Genomic DNA, 19,851 nt, shown 5'->3' on the forward strand with positions numbered 1-19,851 from the left:
TGCTGAAGGCCAGCACGCAACGAAAGAGTAAAGAAAACGCTCTCCTCCTGCCCATCTCCTCCACCACCGCCTCCCCAGTCCTCCCAGGTGACTCCCAAACACAGCAGAAAGTTGGCTCAGAGATAGGGCAGAGGAACCGGGGCGGGGGGAGGGGGCGGCTGGGCGGCTGAGGCCGGGAGGTGGTAGAGGCGGGTCCCGCAGCCCCGAGAGCCCCCCGCGGCCGCCACGGCAGCTGTCACCTCCTGGCCTCGCCCCACAGCACACCTGAGCCTCCTGGGCAACCCCGAGCCCACAGCTCCCAGCTGCAGCGCTAACTGCCCTCCTCAAGCACAGGTCGCCGCGTCCCCAACTCCCTGTCCTCACCCCGGCCCGCCCGTCGCCTCCTCCGCCCTCTCCCGACTGCAGCGGGGGCAGCGCTTTGGCGCGCCCAAGGACTCCCAGCCACTCTCCCAGCACCCGCAGCGGCGGCGGCGGCGGCGGCCGCTGCTGGATCCCGGCACTGCAGCCCGCAGTCCAGGACACCCCCGACCGGACGATGGGGACCCGCGCCTGAGCATCCCCGGGGCAGGCGCCAGGCGCGAAGGCAGGGGGCGGGAGGAAAGGGGCGGGGGAATTCCTGATTCCCTGGCGGACCCTGGAAGTTGTCCTTAAATAAATATATCGCTGGCCCGCGGTTGAGCAGCCACCTCGTCAGAGCAGCATGTGGACTGGCTCGCCGGGTCCCCTCCGTGCTCTGTGCTGTCGCCGCCACCGCCTGTGTCAGAGCTGCAGCTGTCGGCAGCAGGAGCCCCGCACAGGGCGCGGAGCAGGGACGCGCTGCCGCCGCCTCCCCCTGCGTCCTGCTGGCCACTTCTTCTCGGGAGGTGGCAGTCGCTGTTGCCGCTAAGAAACCCGCCCGCTTTCCACGGCTGGTCGCCTGGTGAGGAGTTGAGACTCTGCGCCTCCGCCCGGACCCACATGGCTTGTTACCTGGTCATCAGTTCGAGACATCTCAGCAATGGGCACTACCGGGGCATTAAAGGAGTCTTCAGGGGACCCCTCTGCAAGAACGGATCTCCCTCTCCGGTAATGTGCGCGCGCACACACGTACACACACAAACGTTCCAACTCAACACAAACGAAAAGATATTGAGAGATAGTATCCTGATACAATGAGTAGGTGGTGGACATGTAAAACGTAAACCTTATCCATAGGTATGGAGATACATCATGTCCATTTATACGATTTATTGACAGACTGTGACACAGAGAGGGGTGTGTATTTACATGTGTATTTTCAATCCAGTCAGTAGGATCTATAGTGCTACGGATGTAAATATTTACTGAATGCAGTTAACTGCAGGGCTCTGAAGGTAGCTCCTCTGTGCTATGTCAACTTATGCATCTGCTGATTTGGGCAGTGTAGAAAGTTTGACTGGCACGTTATAATGTGCTTTGTGAAGTCATCAGTTGAGATTAGTTTAATAATGCTGCTGTTACTTTATGAGAAAAACTCAAAGATTTTGCCTCAAATCACTGGCAAAAGGAAAGGTATAGGTAGTGAAAACTTGATTGTATCTAATGCTCAACTATGCACATTCTTTAAGGGGAAGTAAAAGAATTCTTTATGGAAATCTGAGTTGGATAGTTTATTGTATAATATACAAATATATTAACATGCAATTAGAGTGATTGCTTTTTAACTTAGTAATCTATTCAATTTAGTTACTATTCAGTTTATTCATATTCTTTTTATAAAATAATTTCATCCAGATTATATGAGTTAAACCCATTATTAATTCATTTCTTGGTACATACTATAAACTAATGTTTTAAGGCTCCAAATGTGTTTCAAGAAAATATGTGTGAATGTGTATGTGTGTGTGTATATGTGTATATATATATATATATATATATAAATTTTGGACTACTAGTGACTAAGTATGCAAACTTAAAGACCAACTTTTGAGGTTTAATATAAAAAACAGTATTTAAGTCTGTATATCAAGAGGGAAAACTAGATTTTCCCTCTTGATATTTTTGTGTGGTTGATATTTTAATTTTTGTGTGGTTGATATTTTCCATCATGGCTTAACGCTTCATTAGCATGAATTATTCAAAACTGCAACATATTATAAAAACCTTTGATTATTAATAAATACTATATGTAATTTACATGAGAAATCTAAAATCAGAAAGTACAAGTGCCTAGAGATATCACTAGGATTCCTTATGACAAATTATTCCTTCACATGCTTTTATGTACTACAAAAAGTGGATTGTTGCAACTATTCCCCCCAACAACTGTATACAGTACTGAGTCAGAACTGTTAGATGGAAAATACTGTTTATATGAGTACTTAACAATTAAACTCACAGGGTTAGCAGGCACTTGCAGAGTTCTAGTTCAATAAAGCCCACATTCAGTCCCTCTAAGTGGCAGGTCTGAATCTTTCCCATTTCTAAAGATTCTCAGAATTGGAGTTCCTGCTGTCTCAGCAAACCACTTTAATGTTTAACAACGCACAGTGCCAGGAGAACCTTTCTTACAGCAAACTTAAATCCTTTACATTCTTCTTTAGGTCCATTTTATCTAGAAAACCTACAGTGTTCCGCCTTTCTCACAGGTATTATTTTTCAACGCTTTGGTAATCTCTGTGCCTGTCTTTCTCGCCCTCCTTTTGGTTATGGAAAACTAAATTGGATAGTGCATTGTACTGTTTGTGCCTCAAGACTTCTCAGTATAAAGGGAGAATTGCTTCATAATCTTACACGGTTTAGTTCTTTTCAAGTTGGTTAGACTATGGTGTTCATCTTCCCAAATCTGTAGGGCTTGCAGAGGAATTTCTGTTACACAGTCAAAAAGTGTCCTTTCTCTCCCACTTGGTCAGTCATCTCCCAAGAGCCTGACTGACACTATAGAGACTAGATGTGTGAATGTGGATGGGAGAAGACAGCCCACTGACCACACGGCTGTGCTGGTTGACCAGGGTTCATCAGGTACTCCCCACCCACAGGGCACTATTTTTATTCACTGCTGGGCTGGTTTTTACTAAAGTACAAATTAATTAACTTTGCTATCTAGGATCTACACTTTGACTCACTGGAAGGTTCTCTCCAATATTAATTTACACATTTGGATGTACTTAAATTACATATGCATCATCAAAAAATATCTAAATTAAATGATGTATGTACTTTCTCAACACTATTTGATTTACTTGGTCTTCTTTTACATTTTATTATGGAATTTGCATGGCTTTTTCAATATTTGAATAGTTTTTCATGTGAGCTGGGCACTGTGTGAAAATTTGTGTTTATTCATTCTCTGTCATTGGCAGGTTGTCGAGATGAGTCTTCCAACAAGTTGAGGTCCTCTTCCCATTACATAACACTTAACCTTTCTCCCTAAGTTGAAATGGATCACTACCTTCTGGACCTTAGACCTTTACACATTTGAAAACTTTCCTAATCTAGACAAATATATGTTTCCCTTCTTTATTAATTAGTTGCAAAGTATGAAACTGTAAACTGTGATTATAGATCTTTTTTTTTTTATTCAGCAATACACATTCCCCAGTTATTTTCAGGTTGACATAACTTTATTGATTTTTTTCCTTTAGTATAAATGTTAAACTCAGAGATCCATAAAATATATTCATCTATTTTTAAAAAACATAGCTATTCTGACATTATTTTTTTTTTCAAATTTAGTGCCAGGAATGACCTAAAATTGACCTCTACATCAATGACTTTAATTATTTCCATTCACTGGAACTCAGTTTATTTAGTATAGAGATATTCTTAGTTGACTTAACTAACTTTCACTAAGCTTTCCAATACTTTAACTTTGGTCCTTGCCCTTTTAATCCAAGTGTCTCTCCTATTAATTTTGTTCCACATTTTTCTGTTTTATTAGAACTGTTTACATGTAGAACATGGTCTTAATATTCAATAAAAAAATCATTGGTTAAGACTACTTTCTACCTCTGCTACAGAAAGGAGAAAGCTACAATCCCTTTTCGACATAATAAGGATTTCTTCTTTTGTAGTTCTGATATAAATATACCTGGATATTATGGATAAAACATTTCACTTGCCTATAGACATAATTCTTCAATTATATAGGTAAAGTAGTTGTGTACATTTATGTTCAAATCGCATGTCTGTAAAATCTGAATATATGATATTAAGCTGAAAGTAAAAAAGAATATATTTATTTCAAAGGATTTCATTAGAAAACATGTGGAATCATTACATGGAATTGTTATAATAAATTCTTAATGAGTTATTTGAGAAATAAAGCATTTTACCCCCAAACAGTTTTCACAGATCAGTAAACTGAAAATCCCAGAGTGAAATTCAGCTTCTATCTTCAAAGCGAAAACATGGTAATGTATTTTATCTATTGCATCTCTCCTCTTTTTAGAGACTGTGTGTGAAAAAATAGCATACTGCTCTTTAAACCTAATTAAAATGCGAATAATTGAGTGGAGATAGTTTATACTACTTTAAATCCAGGGATATATTAAAGAAAGTAAAAGAAAAGAAAAATGAGAGGATTTTATGGTGCTTAATGATAAAAGTCTCTATTTTTAGAAATTGTGCATTTTGTAAATTCTACCACAATTTATGATGCTTATCCCCTATTCTATCTAACCTCTAAAATAATATGACTGCATGATGACTTTAAAAATCATTATAAGATAAACATACACACATTATAGATAGATAGATACACATTGCTATCTGTGCTCAAGTCAAATAAGTTATTTATATATTATACAGTCTTCTACCATCAAAGATATTAATGGTAAAACTTTGTTTTAATAATTGGGAGCACTTAGGGGACCCAGCAAGCCAGTCCACATGGTCTGCTCTGAAGAGGTGGCTGCTCAGTTTAATAATTAAATTTAATAACTTAATCAATAATTAAGCTATTCATGAAGAACAGTCTATAGATGAATTCAGTGTTCATGAACTTCTAAGTTCTATCACCACATTTGAATTCAATAAAACAAATATCTTCTATGTAACAAGAAAAATATATTTGACTTGATTTTTAGTTATGTAATCTAAAATAGCATCTCAAGTTTATATTTGAATGTAGTGTGGTTAATAGTGAGACTATCATTTGGGATACCTATTGATTACTTGTTAATAATAATGGTAGATATGTATTTTATCTGTGGTACATATTTAGCTTATTATTACTCTTTTGAAGTTTAGATAAGTTTACATTTCTTAAGAAGTGCTTATTCCTGGGAGCACCATAGAGACTAGAAGGATGTGGAATATAAATAAACAAGCATTTTAAATGGACCAAAAATCTACATAATTCCCTTGATAAGTTACAAATGTATATATCTATAAATGAAAGAAGTTCTAGAAGAGATGAACTACCTTGAAGGTGCATCCATCCAGAGAACTTCTTAAATAAGGAAATGAATGCAGTTAAGCCCTTGTCCTTTTTTTTAAATGCCTATAATATCTGATTGTGTATATTTTCATTACTTAATAAATACACATTAAAGACATTCAAAATTGTTCTCAAAGTGATGTACTTTTCAAGTGCCAAATATAATTATGAAGACATGCCCTCCTGTAGAGAAGTCACCTGCATCCTCTTCTTGAATTCATGAATACGTAATACTGCCTTTGATGTTGAAACTTTCAGATGTTTTCAATAAAGACAACTTCGTTACAATTCTTATAATACATGTTCTCTTTATATGTCAAGTATCATATAAAGCAACCTCCTTTCTTCTCATTGCCTTTACAATCATTTCTTCTTTCCCCTAACTGATTTCAAAAACTTTGTAGTTAGCACTTATGCTAGTTGGTACTTTCCAGAACCTAAACAAATTTGTGTTTATTTGACTTCAGAAAGTTTCCATAGTAAGAAGACTCAAATAGGTATTTGAGTGCTATAATTTGTGGCTTATATTAGATTATACTACATTTATTTCATAATTAAAATTTGAGGGCTTATATACCTTGATTAGTTTCATTTAGATATATGATTAAAATAAACTCTATTTTAGTTTCTGCTCCATAATTTGGAACTAAAATAAAAATGAAACATGTTGGTATCATGGGTAGGCTAAATGTGCATGGCATTTAACATAGAACTTAACTATTTGTGGCTTAAAAGAAAACATTATGTTAGTTGTAACTGTGAAATTTTTCTGTATAACACATATGCACTAAAATACATATTTTTATGTGTTAGTAATAACAAAGCTTGAAATGCCAGTGGGTTTTAGGCTGTGTTGGAAGCAAAGAGCAAGAAGAATGATATATATTTCAAATAACTATCAAGTGCCTTTCAGCGTGAAGTTGATTTTTTCAAAATACACATTTTCATAATTCGTTGGTATATATGAACATATTTTGTAGAAATAATCTGAATGAAAATTGAAATAAAAATGCTGCTTTGCTTGAAAATGCGTTTGGAATGTAACAAATGTAGTTTTTCATAAAAATTCAAGTAACTCTTATAAAATGACAGCTGAAAAAGCCTTTTGTAGATTGATTTTACAAATCAGGTTTACTTAGAGAATAAGATCTGAAGAGAGAAATTAAATATTTGATATGTTTTCAAGAAAAAGTATAGTTATAGTGATAATAGCGATATACCAATTCCCAAGTTATGTAGTCTCTTGATTTGGAAGTACTTACTAAACTTGGAAGGAAATTCTGGAAAAATAAATTGCTTCCTACATTAGACAGCATTTTCAGTTGTAGCTAAGACACTCTAAACTTATTGAAGACAAAAAATACAAAATAATATATGGTGTTTAAATTGGAGAAGGATTTCTGTTCTTGCGACAGTTTGCTGAGAATGATGGTTTCCAGCTGCATCCATGTCCCTACAAATGACACAAACTCACCCTTTTTTATGGCTGCATAGTATTCCATGGTGTATATGTGCCACATTTTCTTAATCCAGTCTGTCACTGATAAAAGTATATAAAAAAAAAAAAAAATTGGAGAAGGACCTGTAATCCCAGCACTTTGGGAGGCAGAGGTGTGAGGATCCCTTGAAGCCAGAGTTTGAAGCCAGGTATTCTAGACCAGCTTGGGCAACAAGCAAGACCCCATTTCTAACCACAACAACAACAAAAATTAGCTGGGCGTGGCAGCTCATGCCTATGGTCATAGCCACTTGGAAGGCTGAAGAAGGAGGATTGCTTGAGCCTAGGAGCTGAAGGCTGCAGTGAACCATAATGAGGTCACTTCACTCCAGCCCCTAGGCAACAAAGGGCAACCTTGTCTCAAAAATAAATAAATAATACAGAAAAGGGGGGTTTGATTTGCTTTTTAAAATATTTGCTAAAGATATTAATTTTCCTGAGATAGCACTCAGATAACATGTATTCGACTAATCTCTTATTTCTTTCAAATTTGATATCTAAATTCTAAACTAATACTTCTGAAGAACTGATAATATATTTTTTCTTTTCACAGAAAAGGATAACTATACTGTTGAGTCATTTTCTTTTCTTTTTTGGCTGGGAGGAAGAGACAAATCTGTGACTTAGCAAAGGGATAGGGATTGATGTTGGCCTTAAAAGCAACATGATATACCCATTTCTGCTCATCTCCTGTTCCTAGTCCAGCTCTTATTTTATTTACAATGGCTCTCATTATGTTTACATTTATATTTTGCTGTTTTAATGTATAAAGCTTCTTTCAGATGACTTAGATCTGTTGTGAAAACAAGTTGGGTTGTAAATCAATAATAAAATATTGAATATCCAAAGTAAGGATGTTACTCAGGATTTTGCGCTGGACAGCAATGAGAATGATTCATAGAGATTATTCAGTTTGTTCATTTCTAGCAAGTATAATTAGGACTGCCAGTTTTCTTTTTTTCTTTGACAATTGGCAATTTCCTTTTGGCAAATTTTATTTCACTTTTGTGTGGGTGTAAGAGGCAGAATATAGCTTATTTTGAAACGGATATTGCCAGTTTTTTCTTTTCTTAAAAAATCTTCTTCCTCTCTATTCTTCTGCCATCAATCCTTATTCATTTCATTCACATAATTATCAAGTTTTTCAATATCTTTTTTTGGTTCACACATAAATGTTGGCATATACTTCTAACTCCAGAGATACTAGCCCTCGCAAATGTTAAGAACTATGCTATTCTGAACGCTGTTTCACCCAACCTTACAAGTTTCTCCCCTGTTCACCATGCACACATAACTTTCATCTCTAGTTCAGAATTTACAGCTTTCCCCATATCTCCATTCAGAACCCACCTACCAGTGTTCTTCCCCTGCCCTTCTTCCCACAGCTATTACTCAGCACTTCACTTGTCCTGTGTACTCCTCAGCACCAGACAAATACAGTCAGCTTCTCCTCTTTCCACTCACATATGTCCCTTCCAGTTCTTTATTTTGCTGTGAATAATTATACTCTCTAACGTCTTCCTTGGCAAGCAAAGGCTATATGCATTTTCTTTTTGTGAATGAAATAAATGCCATATTCTAAACAAAAATGGCCATGGGGCCTCTTTTTTAAATGACAGAGAGGATAGAGGCATGCCTTAAATTAGACTTGTCCTATTCATTTGCTTCATCTGATATGAAACGAAGAGGCATGGAGGTGGCCATATTAGTTGCATTCACATTATTTAAAAACTTGAATAATATTTTAAGTGTAGGTGCATGATTCAGCCTGCACCTACATTTTCAGCTTTCACTGTTTATTATTCCACATGATTCTACTGTTGTCCGCTTATACTGAAGAGTTCTTGAATATGACATGTTTGCAGACCTTTCTGCCATTGCACAGGCAGTTCCCTCTGCCCCCCAATTTTTTTTATCCTTCATTTGTGGGGCCATATCTTGTATATTCTTATAGTCTTAACTAAGGAGTTTAGTCTTCAGTTTCCTTTCACAGGTCAAGTGCATCTCTTATAGCCTGCCATTACCTCCATCAATTTCCATCACCTTCATTGAAATCCTTGGGGTAAGTCTGCTGTCATCCTTATGTCTGCAAAGCTTCTACTTTATTTTACTCAATAAATATCTGTTTGAATGAACGGATGTGTGAATAAAAATGAATGATGAACAATGTATTATTAGATCCTTCATCATTCAGGACATTGCCACTGATATATTTGACAACAGTGTAGCTGGTATGAGGAATATTGGAAATTTCCATTTAGTCATTGACTTTAATGTTTATCTTATGATTTAAAAGCCACTTAAACTTAATGAATTGCTGTGACTACCTCTTATGCAATGTCATCGCAAGAAGCCTCCAGAAAATTGGGGCTAGCTCTACAGTTTACCTATATATTTATTTGGAAATTAGTGAAATTTAAGGAAATCTTAAGTATATATTTAGGGATTAAGAACATTAACTTACAAATATTGGGCCGGGTGCAGTGGCTCACGCCTTTAATCCTAGCACTTTGGTAGGCCCAGGTGGGTGAATTGCCTGAGCTCAGGAGTTTGAGATCAACCTGGGCAAGATGGTGAAACCCATCTCTACTAAAAACACAAAAAGTTAGCTGGGCATAGTGGCATGAGCCTGTAATTCCAGCAACTCAGGAGGCTGAGGCCGGAGAATTGCTTGAACGGGAGGCAGAGGTTGCAGTGAGCCGAGATCGCGCCACTGCACTCCAGCCTGGACGACAGAGTGAGACTCTGTCTCAGAAAACAAACAAACAAAATTTACAAATACTATCTTTTATGTGTTCAGTTTCTATGATAAATTATACCTAAATGTATTTCACTCTTTGATTATTACTTTCGGCCACTGATAGGGGGACAATATCACATGAGGATCAAAAGTGAAGGCCCTAGAGTTAAACTGCCTGTTTTCAAATTCTAGTTGTAACATTAACTAGTAATTTTATAACTTCTCTTAACTTCAGTTTTAACTTCTTCACAGTGGGGAACAATGGTTCCTAGTATGGTGTTTTGAGCCTATTGCTTGACATTCATTGAGTGTTCGGTAAACATTAACAATGATTATTACTCAGATTGTGTGTGTTGATATGTGTGCATGCATATATACAACTGATGTTGTAGTGGGGGAAAACTTCCAACAAGTTTTATCAAACTCCAATTGGGATAATTTTCCTTGTCTTAGTTAATTTAATGATTTCAATAGAAAATAAATACATTTCAATGGAAATTGAATTAGTATAAATATGTTCCCTTTTGTCCTGGTGGTACGTCCACAAAGAAGATTTTTCCATAGAGATTTTTTCCCCCAGTTAGAAATTTTTAGAATGCAAACTGTTCTACTGATGGATTAAGTGGTCACTGTTTTCATGGCGATGTTTATCACTTTAAGATCTAACAAGATCATTTGGTCAATTGCGTTAAGTATAATTTAGTGTCTCCTATCAATTCAATTTGCAGAGTGCTTTATTCTATGTAGCATTTCAGAACATCTTTTGCTGAAGGCCACAAGAAACTGAAGACTGGTATATATAAATTGATGTAATTCGTACATGAGCTAGTTAAGCCATATTTTTTCATTGGTGGCATATTTAATAGCTTCTGATAAATGAATTACAAGTTAGGAACTTGATCATTTCTTTCCTATTTAGGAATAAGAGGTACATGAGAAGAAGGAAAAATAGCGTCTTTTAATCTTTTTCTTTTTTTTTGAGAGACAATAATTCCTTGACCAACGACCACTGTAGCCTTTGAGATAGCAACATCCTGGAAAAGCCACAGGGTGATTGTTGCATAATTGTTAAGAATCTCCAATTGCCTGAATTTATCAGTCACATACTTTTCAGCAAGGTTTTGTTAGCACTTGTCCCTTCTCGGACCAGTTAGGATGGGACCACAGTCTGTAAGAGAAGCTTGGTCTTCTTCCAAACAATAAATTTTATCTAAAATATTTAGTCAACTAGGGTGGACATACAGAAAGATAGTGATGCTCTTAGGAGTGAAGAGAAACTATTTTTTTGGTATGGTCAGTTTCTTAATCCAAATAAACTTTTTATCTGATAAATTAAATAGGTAATTTATTTGCCTTGTTTATAGAGTATAAACATTGGAAAGACCTTTAGCAATCTAGGTTCGCCTACCGATCTATATTTTAAATATATCACTATGGTAGGCAGATTAATGATATCCCCAAATATGTTTATCTTAGAATCCCCAACACTTACAAATCCAATATCTTACATGACAAAAGTGACTTTCCAGTTACGATTGAATTAAAGAGGATGGGATGATTATCCTGGACCACACGGTGGGGTCCAGCATAATCACAAGGGGCATAAGAGGCAGGCATGAATGTCAGAGAGACAGCTTTGAGGATGCTATGCTTCTGGGTGTGAAGTTAGAGGAAGAAGCCACAAGCCAGGGAGTGCAAGTGACTTCTTGAATCTGGAAAGGGCGAGTAAATGGATTCTCCCATAGGGCCTCAAGAAAAATCTCAGCCTTACTAGCATGTTGATTTGTGTCCAGTGGAGCTTCTGACATAGAGGACTATAAGATGATAAATTGATGTTGCATTAAGCCAGTAAGTCTGTTAATTCAACCACACTCAACCTTAACATGGGTGAATATTTCCAATGGTGTGGGAGCTCCCTGCTTATCAAGGTGATTTCTTCTCCTGTGAGATGAATGAATTAATGCCAGTCTCCTATCTCTGCCCAAATGTCCCTTCCTCTTTCTTTCTTTTACTCACTGGACTTCAGTGTGCCTTTTTGAAGCAAGAGTGTAGGGAAACAAGAAAAGCTCTCTGTTCAACATAATATCCCTTTAAATATTCAGAGACAGCTGGTAAATTTCATTGTTAAGACATAAAAAGGACTGAAACATTTATGAGAACAAAGAACATCCTAAGCAATGTATATCACTTGCATTATTTCCTTATAAATTGAAATTTATGCAACTCAAAATGCTTTACTACACATTTTAATGTAGTGCAGGTTTGAAATATACTGATGATTCTTATATTCTTGATAAGGTGGTAAACTCAGTACAACACTATCATATATTAAGAAAAAACACTGTTCACATTTTTAAATATTGCCTACTTTACCCAGATGTTTCCCTTTCATACCATCTACATCCTGTATCCAGAGAGTAAACAGAAAAATTGAATCATTTTAAAGGGATATTTTAAGGCTTTCTCTTTTGGTTTTTTACTCTTCCGCTTACAGATGTGTGAATTCCTAGGGGAAAAAAAGCATTAGTTTTAAATAAAATGTGATGTATGAATTGAAGTAATAGCTATAATTTCATAAAACAAAAAATTCTATTCTGGACATAGTGGCATATAAATGGAAAGTTATTTTTAACTTTTGTATTCAAGAATAAAATAATATATAAATTATCACTAATCATATGTGTATAGCTTTTTGATGCCACGAATGTAGACAGAGAACAGTACAGGCCCTGGAAGCTTTATTTTAAAAATTAATATTAAAAGGAATTTTAGTAAATAACACACATATTTGCAGCTCAACTGACAGCAAACTATTGAAATAAAGCCCTCATTTCTTGGTGTTGATAGGTAACTGGACAACGTCTCTGTTGCTTCACTTTTCTGTTTCACTTTGGCCAAAGCAAACTTACTAACCATTTGAAACAAATAAATAACAGAATACTTATTAGGCAAAAATGAATGGATTTATGCTAATAAAACACATATATTATATGAAGGGTGACATCTGTGAAGTATTTCATTATCTTTTCCTTAATATCACATGTCGATATTCAAAGATCTGATTATCATGTAGATTTAGAACTGTTTTGCAAGTGGTTAGGAATGGCCCTTTGTTGAGTTGTCATTATTTGAGAGGACATGTGATTTATGTATGTAATGGCAAGACAGCAATAAATGATTAAAGGAAAGAAACCTGTAGCTTGGACTTCTCACAAAAATGAAATTTATGTGCAAATAATATGTAAACTTTATTACAAAAGTTGTTATACTTCCACAAGCATGCATGAAGATAAAATACAAATTTTTGTCACTATGGAAACGGGGTTATTGCCAAGAAGATTGTAGATAAAGCCCAAACGATGCTGACTTAAATGAATTTAAATAGATTTAAAGAATTGATCATGTATTTTAAACCACATTTAATGTCCTTCTTTCAATATTCATGTGCTACATACTATACATTTAGGAAGTGTGTATAATATCCCTGGAAGAATCCTTGGTGACCACCACTGATGATTTGCTTTCCTATCATCATTGAAAGAAGATTTGTGAAATTGTGTTTTAAAGGAAAAGTACTAAAAAACAATAAATCTTCTTTATTTGTTTCTTCCAATAGCAGGTCACTTTACCATGGATTTGTTGTTTTCATTTTTGTATATCACTGTGTTTAAATCTCTATGATCATCAGGATGCATTCCACCCCTGGAGTGATAAAGCAAACCAGTCTTCCACAGGGAATACAGAAGGTGAGAAAGCACAGTTAAAGAGAAATGATAATTGGCCTAAAATATTCATAAAGAGTGGCCTTGGGTGGATTTACATAGTATATAAGCATTTCTAAGTCTGAAGGTCTTAGAAGTAAACCAAATACGTAGTAACTGGTATACAACATGTGATCTCATTGTATGACAACTTTGGGTACATGAAGTTCTAAATTCTTCATTAAGTCACAAATATTAGGTTAGCCCTATGATTTAATTTCTGATCTTGATGAGTGCTGTGTTTGATGAGGCAAGGAAGGAACTGCAAACTCAAAATTTCTTACTCCCCTTTTTGGAAACAACTCACTAATACTTGACCAGTATATTTCAGGTAGTGGTTGTTTTATTTTTAAAGCTATGATATCCTTTGTTCAAAGGAAATTCTAGGAGCCAGCAAAATAGACATAAGCAGAACTACTTTATTTAAAGGTGGGAGAAAGGTCTTGAATGGTGAAAGTTTCTTCCTTTTCCTCTGTATCTGGGCAGAAAAGGTGCTTTTGGCATAAGCCCCGAACACTTTGATTTGAATAACACTTAGATGGACCATGAAACGGAAGCAGCTGCTGTTTCTAAAACATGTTTAAAATTCATACGTCTTACCTGGAGTAATTAAATTAGCTATCTGATACACTGACAATTAATTCCATCTCTAAACGTTGATTATGTATTAGTTTCATTCTGTTTGCAGTGTTTATGAAAAATGTTAAAGTGACTTTGGGAGCTCAGCCCTCAGGAACTCCTGAGTGGCTACATTCAAGAAAGCACAAGAAATTTTCCCCTGAGCTAAGTGCTCAAGGAGGAGGGGAGGACCACTTTAAAGAGTAAAGCAGGAATTAGCAGTATGTATGGCAGAAACCTGGATAAGGAATAGTCATCTGGAAGAAGCCAAATAGTTCTAGAATTAAAAACAAAAATATTTAAACTGGGGAGTCAAAGTCATTCATTCATTCATTCATTCATTCATTCATTCATTCATTCTGTCAGTCAGTAAATCAATCATATATTCAACAAGTATTTTTTAAGAGTATATTGTCTGTCAGACACTTGCTGGCCATGTAGCAAAACTGAATGATAAATCACATTGTGGGAAGAGAAGATATGTTTCCCATAAACCAAATAATCCTGGGAAATAACACCACTTTGATAAATGACTGTATTCGGTTGTTCTTGTATTGCTATAAAGAAATACCTGAGACTGGGTTATGTATAAAGAAAACAGACTTAATTGGCTCATGATTCTGCAGGCTTTACAGGTAGCATGGTGCTGGCATCTGCTTGGCTTCTGGGGAGGTTTTAGGAAGCTTACAATCATGGTGGAAGGTAAAGTGGAAGCCCGCATGTCACATGGCCAGAGCAGGAGCAAGAGAAGGGGGTGAGGGAGATGCCACTCTCTTTTAAATGACCAGATCGCCTGAGAACTCATATCATGAAGACAGCACAAAACCATGATGGATCCGCCCCTGTGATCCAATCACCTCTCACCGGGCCCCACTTTCAACATTACAAATTACAATCAACATGAGATTTGGGTGGAGACAAATATCCAAACTGTATGAGTGACCAAACTCCTTTGGGTAAAACAGAAAAAAGAAAAAAGTGAGGTAAAGGGCATCTGAAATGGATGGACTGAGATAGTTACCTCTGTTGTCATGGGTCAGTTGACTCATGCACAAAGCACTTAGGTCAGAGTTTAGAATTAATTTAGAGCTATACAATTCTAAATTTTTATCTAGAGACTTTTCAATTTTGCTCTTTTGTTTTTAAGGTTTTTTTTTTTTCTAATTTTGAAACTTCAGCTACCTCCAAGTGACCAAGGGGATTACAGCAATTGAAGGGCTCCTGTTAATCCTCTTAGTTTGGTTGTGGGGTGCAGCCTATGGGCCAGTACCAAAAGTGTGAGCAGCGAGGGGCTGAGGGAATGTTCTAGATGTAAGACTGAGAGGAAAGAAAGCATTAGAGCACTAGATTGGACCTGGTCTAGTGTGAGGGCCTAAGTACCTCTTTTTCCTTGGGTATCTGTGTGTAAGAGAGGCACAGTTGGCCCCTGTCCATAGTGAAGGTTCTGTTTCTACTCCATGGAGAATTCTCTGTTCCTGGTGGTCAATGGCAGACATTTCAATTTAGATACTGCTAAATGCAAATATACATTGGAGATATCTATTCATCCTACTAAGTATTTATTCTTCAATGTGAATAAAGGATCTGGAAACAATTCTCTTAATACCTCAGGTGTTGGGTCTCTGAAAGAAAAAGCAGGAGATCACTGAAGAGAATAATAATGAGAGCTGAAGATGAGTGTTGCTGTAAGGTTCTGCTTTGATGGGATAGGTTTAGGGCCCTCTAAATTGTGGAGACCATAAAAAGGAAGCTCCTAATAGAGAAATGAGGACTTAAAGGAAAGCGCACTGGGTGGAAGAGCTCTGTGCTGCTCTGTGTGGAAGACCCTGTCACCAAGGTTCCAAGTGAAAATCTCTCAGGGGGATTATGGCTATGACTTGAAGCTGGTGGAATTCAGATAGTAAGTTTTCGCAAACATTTTGGGGTCCTTACTGTATACTGAGTACTGTTATAGGTACTGGTGATAGTGAAGTCAACACAACAGACATGCTGTCTGTGTTAGTGGAGACTAAGGAAGATAGGCAACAAACAGATTTTTATTTCCTAATACCTTATATAAAAATGTATCAGAATTTAAAATTCTTGTGAAGATAAGTAACTGATGCTAAAGAGGGATTATAACAGGGTGACCCTACCTAGTCCTAGAGTTGGGTAAGACTTCCCAGAGTAAATGATGCCTAATCTGAGACATGAAGAATGAGGAGGAGCTATCTGGGCCTAGACTTCTGAGTCAGACCCAAGGAATGGCTCTTTGGAGGTTGGCTCAGAGGCAGAGGGGCAACAAGAAAGCAAAGGCTGATAGGTGAGGACCAACCATGCAGGATCCTGTAGGCCATGTAACAAGGAAATAAGAAAATCACCTCAAGTAGATAGACATATGGCCTTTAATCCAACTACAGAACTAAACATGACCATTCCATAGTCCCGACAGAAGCTTTTCTACTTACTTCTTCTCAGTTTTGCCAAATGAGATAGGTAACCATGACTTTTGTTGTTGTTGTTGTTGTTGTTATTGTTTCAAACGAAAATCAGAAATAATTTACAAACAAGAAAATAGGATTTCCAAAGTTGAATCATCATTAATTTAGTTACATGCGCAGTAAATTCAGGATCCGTTCCTGTGTATAGCTCTATAAAGTTAATTTTCAGTTCTTCTCTCCTTATAAGAGTCAACAGACGAGGCGACTCTCCTCATTCCTGAAAAGCATGTATGGCCACTAAAAGATGAGTCCTTTCCAGTGTTGCTTGGTAACAAAGGTTGTATCTTTCTATATTTATTTAAAATTTGAAAATAAAAATTGTGATATGTGTAGGGCTTTGTGGTATAGTTTATGTATGTAAGTTGCCTTCATTCATGCATTTCTGCATGTTGTCCCTCCAATTTTAAGGTGGGAACACGGAAATTTTCCCTTCTCATACTAAGTACAGAGAAGTGCTTATCTATATTGACTTTAGAGTTGGACTGAGCTGGTTTGACCTTCCATTCTAGCTGTGACCAGCTGTGTGACTACTTTACCATTATGAGGCTCAGGTTGTTCACTTGTGGTGTTACTTGTCTTATAGGGCCTTTGCAGGCAGTGAATGAGCTAATTAATGTTAAAGGCTTAACACAGGGTCTTGCACGTAGTAAGTGTACAATGAAAGGAGCTGATGATTACTTTGATCACAGTTGGCTTGTTCTGTCAAAAGCAGGTTTCCATGACCCCTTAAAATGTTCTCAGTAGTGACGAGGAACTTAACATTTTTGTATCAAATTGTTGACATTGTTGCTCTTCTGGATGGCCCTATCAGATTGCATTATACTGTAGCTGGTTTTTCTTGGGAAAAGAAGTTCAGGCATGAGGGCCAGTTAGCATTATGTTGAGCACAACTGTTGCAAATAGCAGCCCAGTGTTTTCACAACTCTCATAATACAAAAATGTCCAGTGTGCCCTACTTTCCTGGTACTGCTTTTTTTTTTTTTTTTTTTTTTTTTTTTTTTTTTTTGAGACGGAGTCTCGCTCTGTCGCCCAAGCTGGAGTGCAGTGGCTGGATCTCAGCTCACTGCAAGCTCCGCCACCCGAGTTTACACCATTCTCCTGCCTCAGCCTCCCGAGTAGCTGGGACTACAGGCGCCTGCCACCTCGCCCAGCTAGTTTTTTGTATTTTTTAGTAGAGACGGGGTTTCACCGTGTTAGCCATGATGGTCTTGATCTCCTGACCTCGTGATCCGCCCGTCTCGGCCTCCCAAAGTGCTGGGATTACAGGCTTGAGCCACCGCGCCCGGCCACCTGGTACTGCTTTTAATTCAAGATAATGATACATTTGCAGTGGCTTTTCTATTTCTTGTGTGTTTTTTTTTTTTGTCAGAGCAAATTGAGTTAAATAGACCAGTTGTTTTCATGAACTTGCTGCCATGTGGAAGGATTTTTTTTTTTTTTTTTTTTTTTTTACCACTTTTCTATAAGGCTAGATATTTAATCTAAAACTACTGTCTCTGTGCTGGTAAGCATCCAACCTCATTACTGTTTAAATGTCTTACATCTTTGGAAATTCTGATGAATCCCAATTAGTACTCATAAACCCCCACCCCCACCCTGTTCACTTCCTAAGTTAAAATAAGGAAATATTAGTGCAAAAACATGTGTATCAGTGTCTAGTCAGGATGTCAGAAATCAGTCTTAGCTTTTCAAACAGAGGGAATCCAATACCAAGGAATTGTTTACCGATGTGTTAAAAAGCCTGACAGAGAGAAAGGAGTTAGTTGTTATTACCCAGGATTAGTAACTGCAGGAAGTCACTATTGCACCTAGAACTGGAAGGGAAAAGGGGAAAGTGGTGTAAGCAGTATTATGTGGACCTTACAAGCATGTACCCTGGGCTTGCTGCAGCTGCTACTGAAACCACCTGACCTCTGCTTTGCAGGCATCCATGAGCTCACAGTCCTGCTGGTGCTACTGGACTCACTGACTGGTGCTACAGGTGAGCGACTGGTGCCTACAACCACTGGCTCCTGCCATAATGATGCTTATATTATAGAGAGGCAACCACTAGCCTGGTGCTGCTTCTGCCACCACCAAAACTCATGAGTGCTAAGATGCTAAGGCAGTTGGACACAGAAGCAGAAGAAAATTAATCATGGCTTCTTTCCTTCTCCTAACTTCCACTCTCCCACCAGTCCTTTCCTTTGCAAGACCCAACCAGAAACCAGCTGGCAAGGGGATCTGGGATAGGTACTTTACTGGCTTCAAGCCAGCAGTTTATAGGCATGCAGTCCCAGAGTAAAGTAGAAAGAGTGAGAATAGAGTTGAATGCTATCAGACAAATACCCAGCACTGTATTTAGACCATTTAATATAAGATTGCAGAAACTGGCCGGGGGCGGTGGCTCACGCCTGTAATCCCAGCACTTTGGGAGGCCAAGGTGGATGGATCACTTGAGGTCAGGAGTTGAGATCAGCCTGGCCTGGCCAACATGATGAAACCCCATCTCTATTAAATTATAAAAATTAGCCAGGTGTGGTGGCATGTGCTTGTAATCCCAGCTACTCTGGAGGCTGAGGGACAAGAATAGCTTGAGACCTGTGAGCAGAGGTTGCAGTGAGCCGAGATCACGCCACTGCACTCCAGCATGTGTGACAGAGTGAGACTCCATCTAAAAAAAAAAAAAAAGATTGCAGAAACTGAGAGGAAGTGTCATTAACTAATGAAGGAAATTATTTTCTGAATATATATGTATATATATATATCTTATAAAGAAATCTGAAGAATGGGTACAAATATTTATGTTCAACTCACACCTCATCTATTAGTTTCCTACTGCTACTGTAATGAACTATCACAAATTTAGTGAAAACAATTATATAAATTTATTATTTTGCTATTCTGTGGGTCAGTGTCACTAGGCTAAAATCAAGTTATACGTACAGCTGCCCTGCTTTCTAGAGGTATTGTCTCAAAAGAGAATCCATTTTAATGTTTTTTTCCAGCTTCTAGATAGAAGTTTCCCACATTCTTAGGCTCATTGCAACTTATCTCCATTTTCAAGCTAGCAACTTCCTCTCATGCTGCCATCTTTATGATTCTCTGCAGTGGGAAAAACTCTTTGCTTTAAAGAACTCGTGATTAGATTGGGTCCACTGGAATAAACCAGGATACTCTTCCCATTTTAAGATCTTTAGTTTTAATCACATCTATAATGTCCCTTTTGACATATAAGACAGCACTCACAGGTTCAGATCATGGATATCTATGAAGAGCATTATTCTGCTTACTATATCTCAGAATTTTAGACTCATATACATCTGTAGTTATTCACTGGCTATCGTTTTCCTTAGAAGTCTCAAACACATAATCTT

The 19,851-nt window shown here is 37.5% G+C and overlaps 1 protein-coding gene across 1 annotated transcript in view; it reads left to right on the plus strand.

Moving 5' to 3' along the window:
* Window positions 1-213: 213 nt before the first annotated feature.
* ZNF804B (zinc finger protein 804B) overlaps window positions 214-19,851 on the plus strand; it is a 599,143-nt gene continuing 579,505 nt past the window's right edge. Inside the window, exon 1 of the mRNA XM_050785313.1 lies at window positions 214-1,065. Coding sequence (XP_050641270.1) covers window positions 958-1,065 — 108 coding nt within the window. The 5' untranslated portion in view covers window positions 214-957. The remainder of the gene's footprint in view (window positions 1,066-19,851) is intronic.

The sequence above is a fragment of the Macaca thibetana genome, chromosome 3 (genome assembly GCF_024542745.1).
Source record: "Macaca thibetana thibetana isolate TM-01 chromosome 3, ASM2454274v1, whole genome shotgun sequence".
Classification (NCBI taxonomy): Eukaryota; Metazoa; Chordata; class Mammalia; order Primates; family Cercopithecidae; genus Macaca; species Macaca thibetana.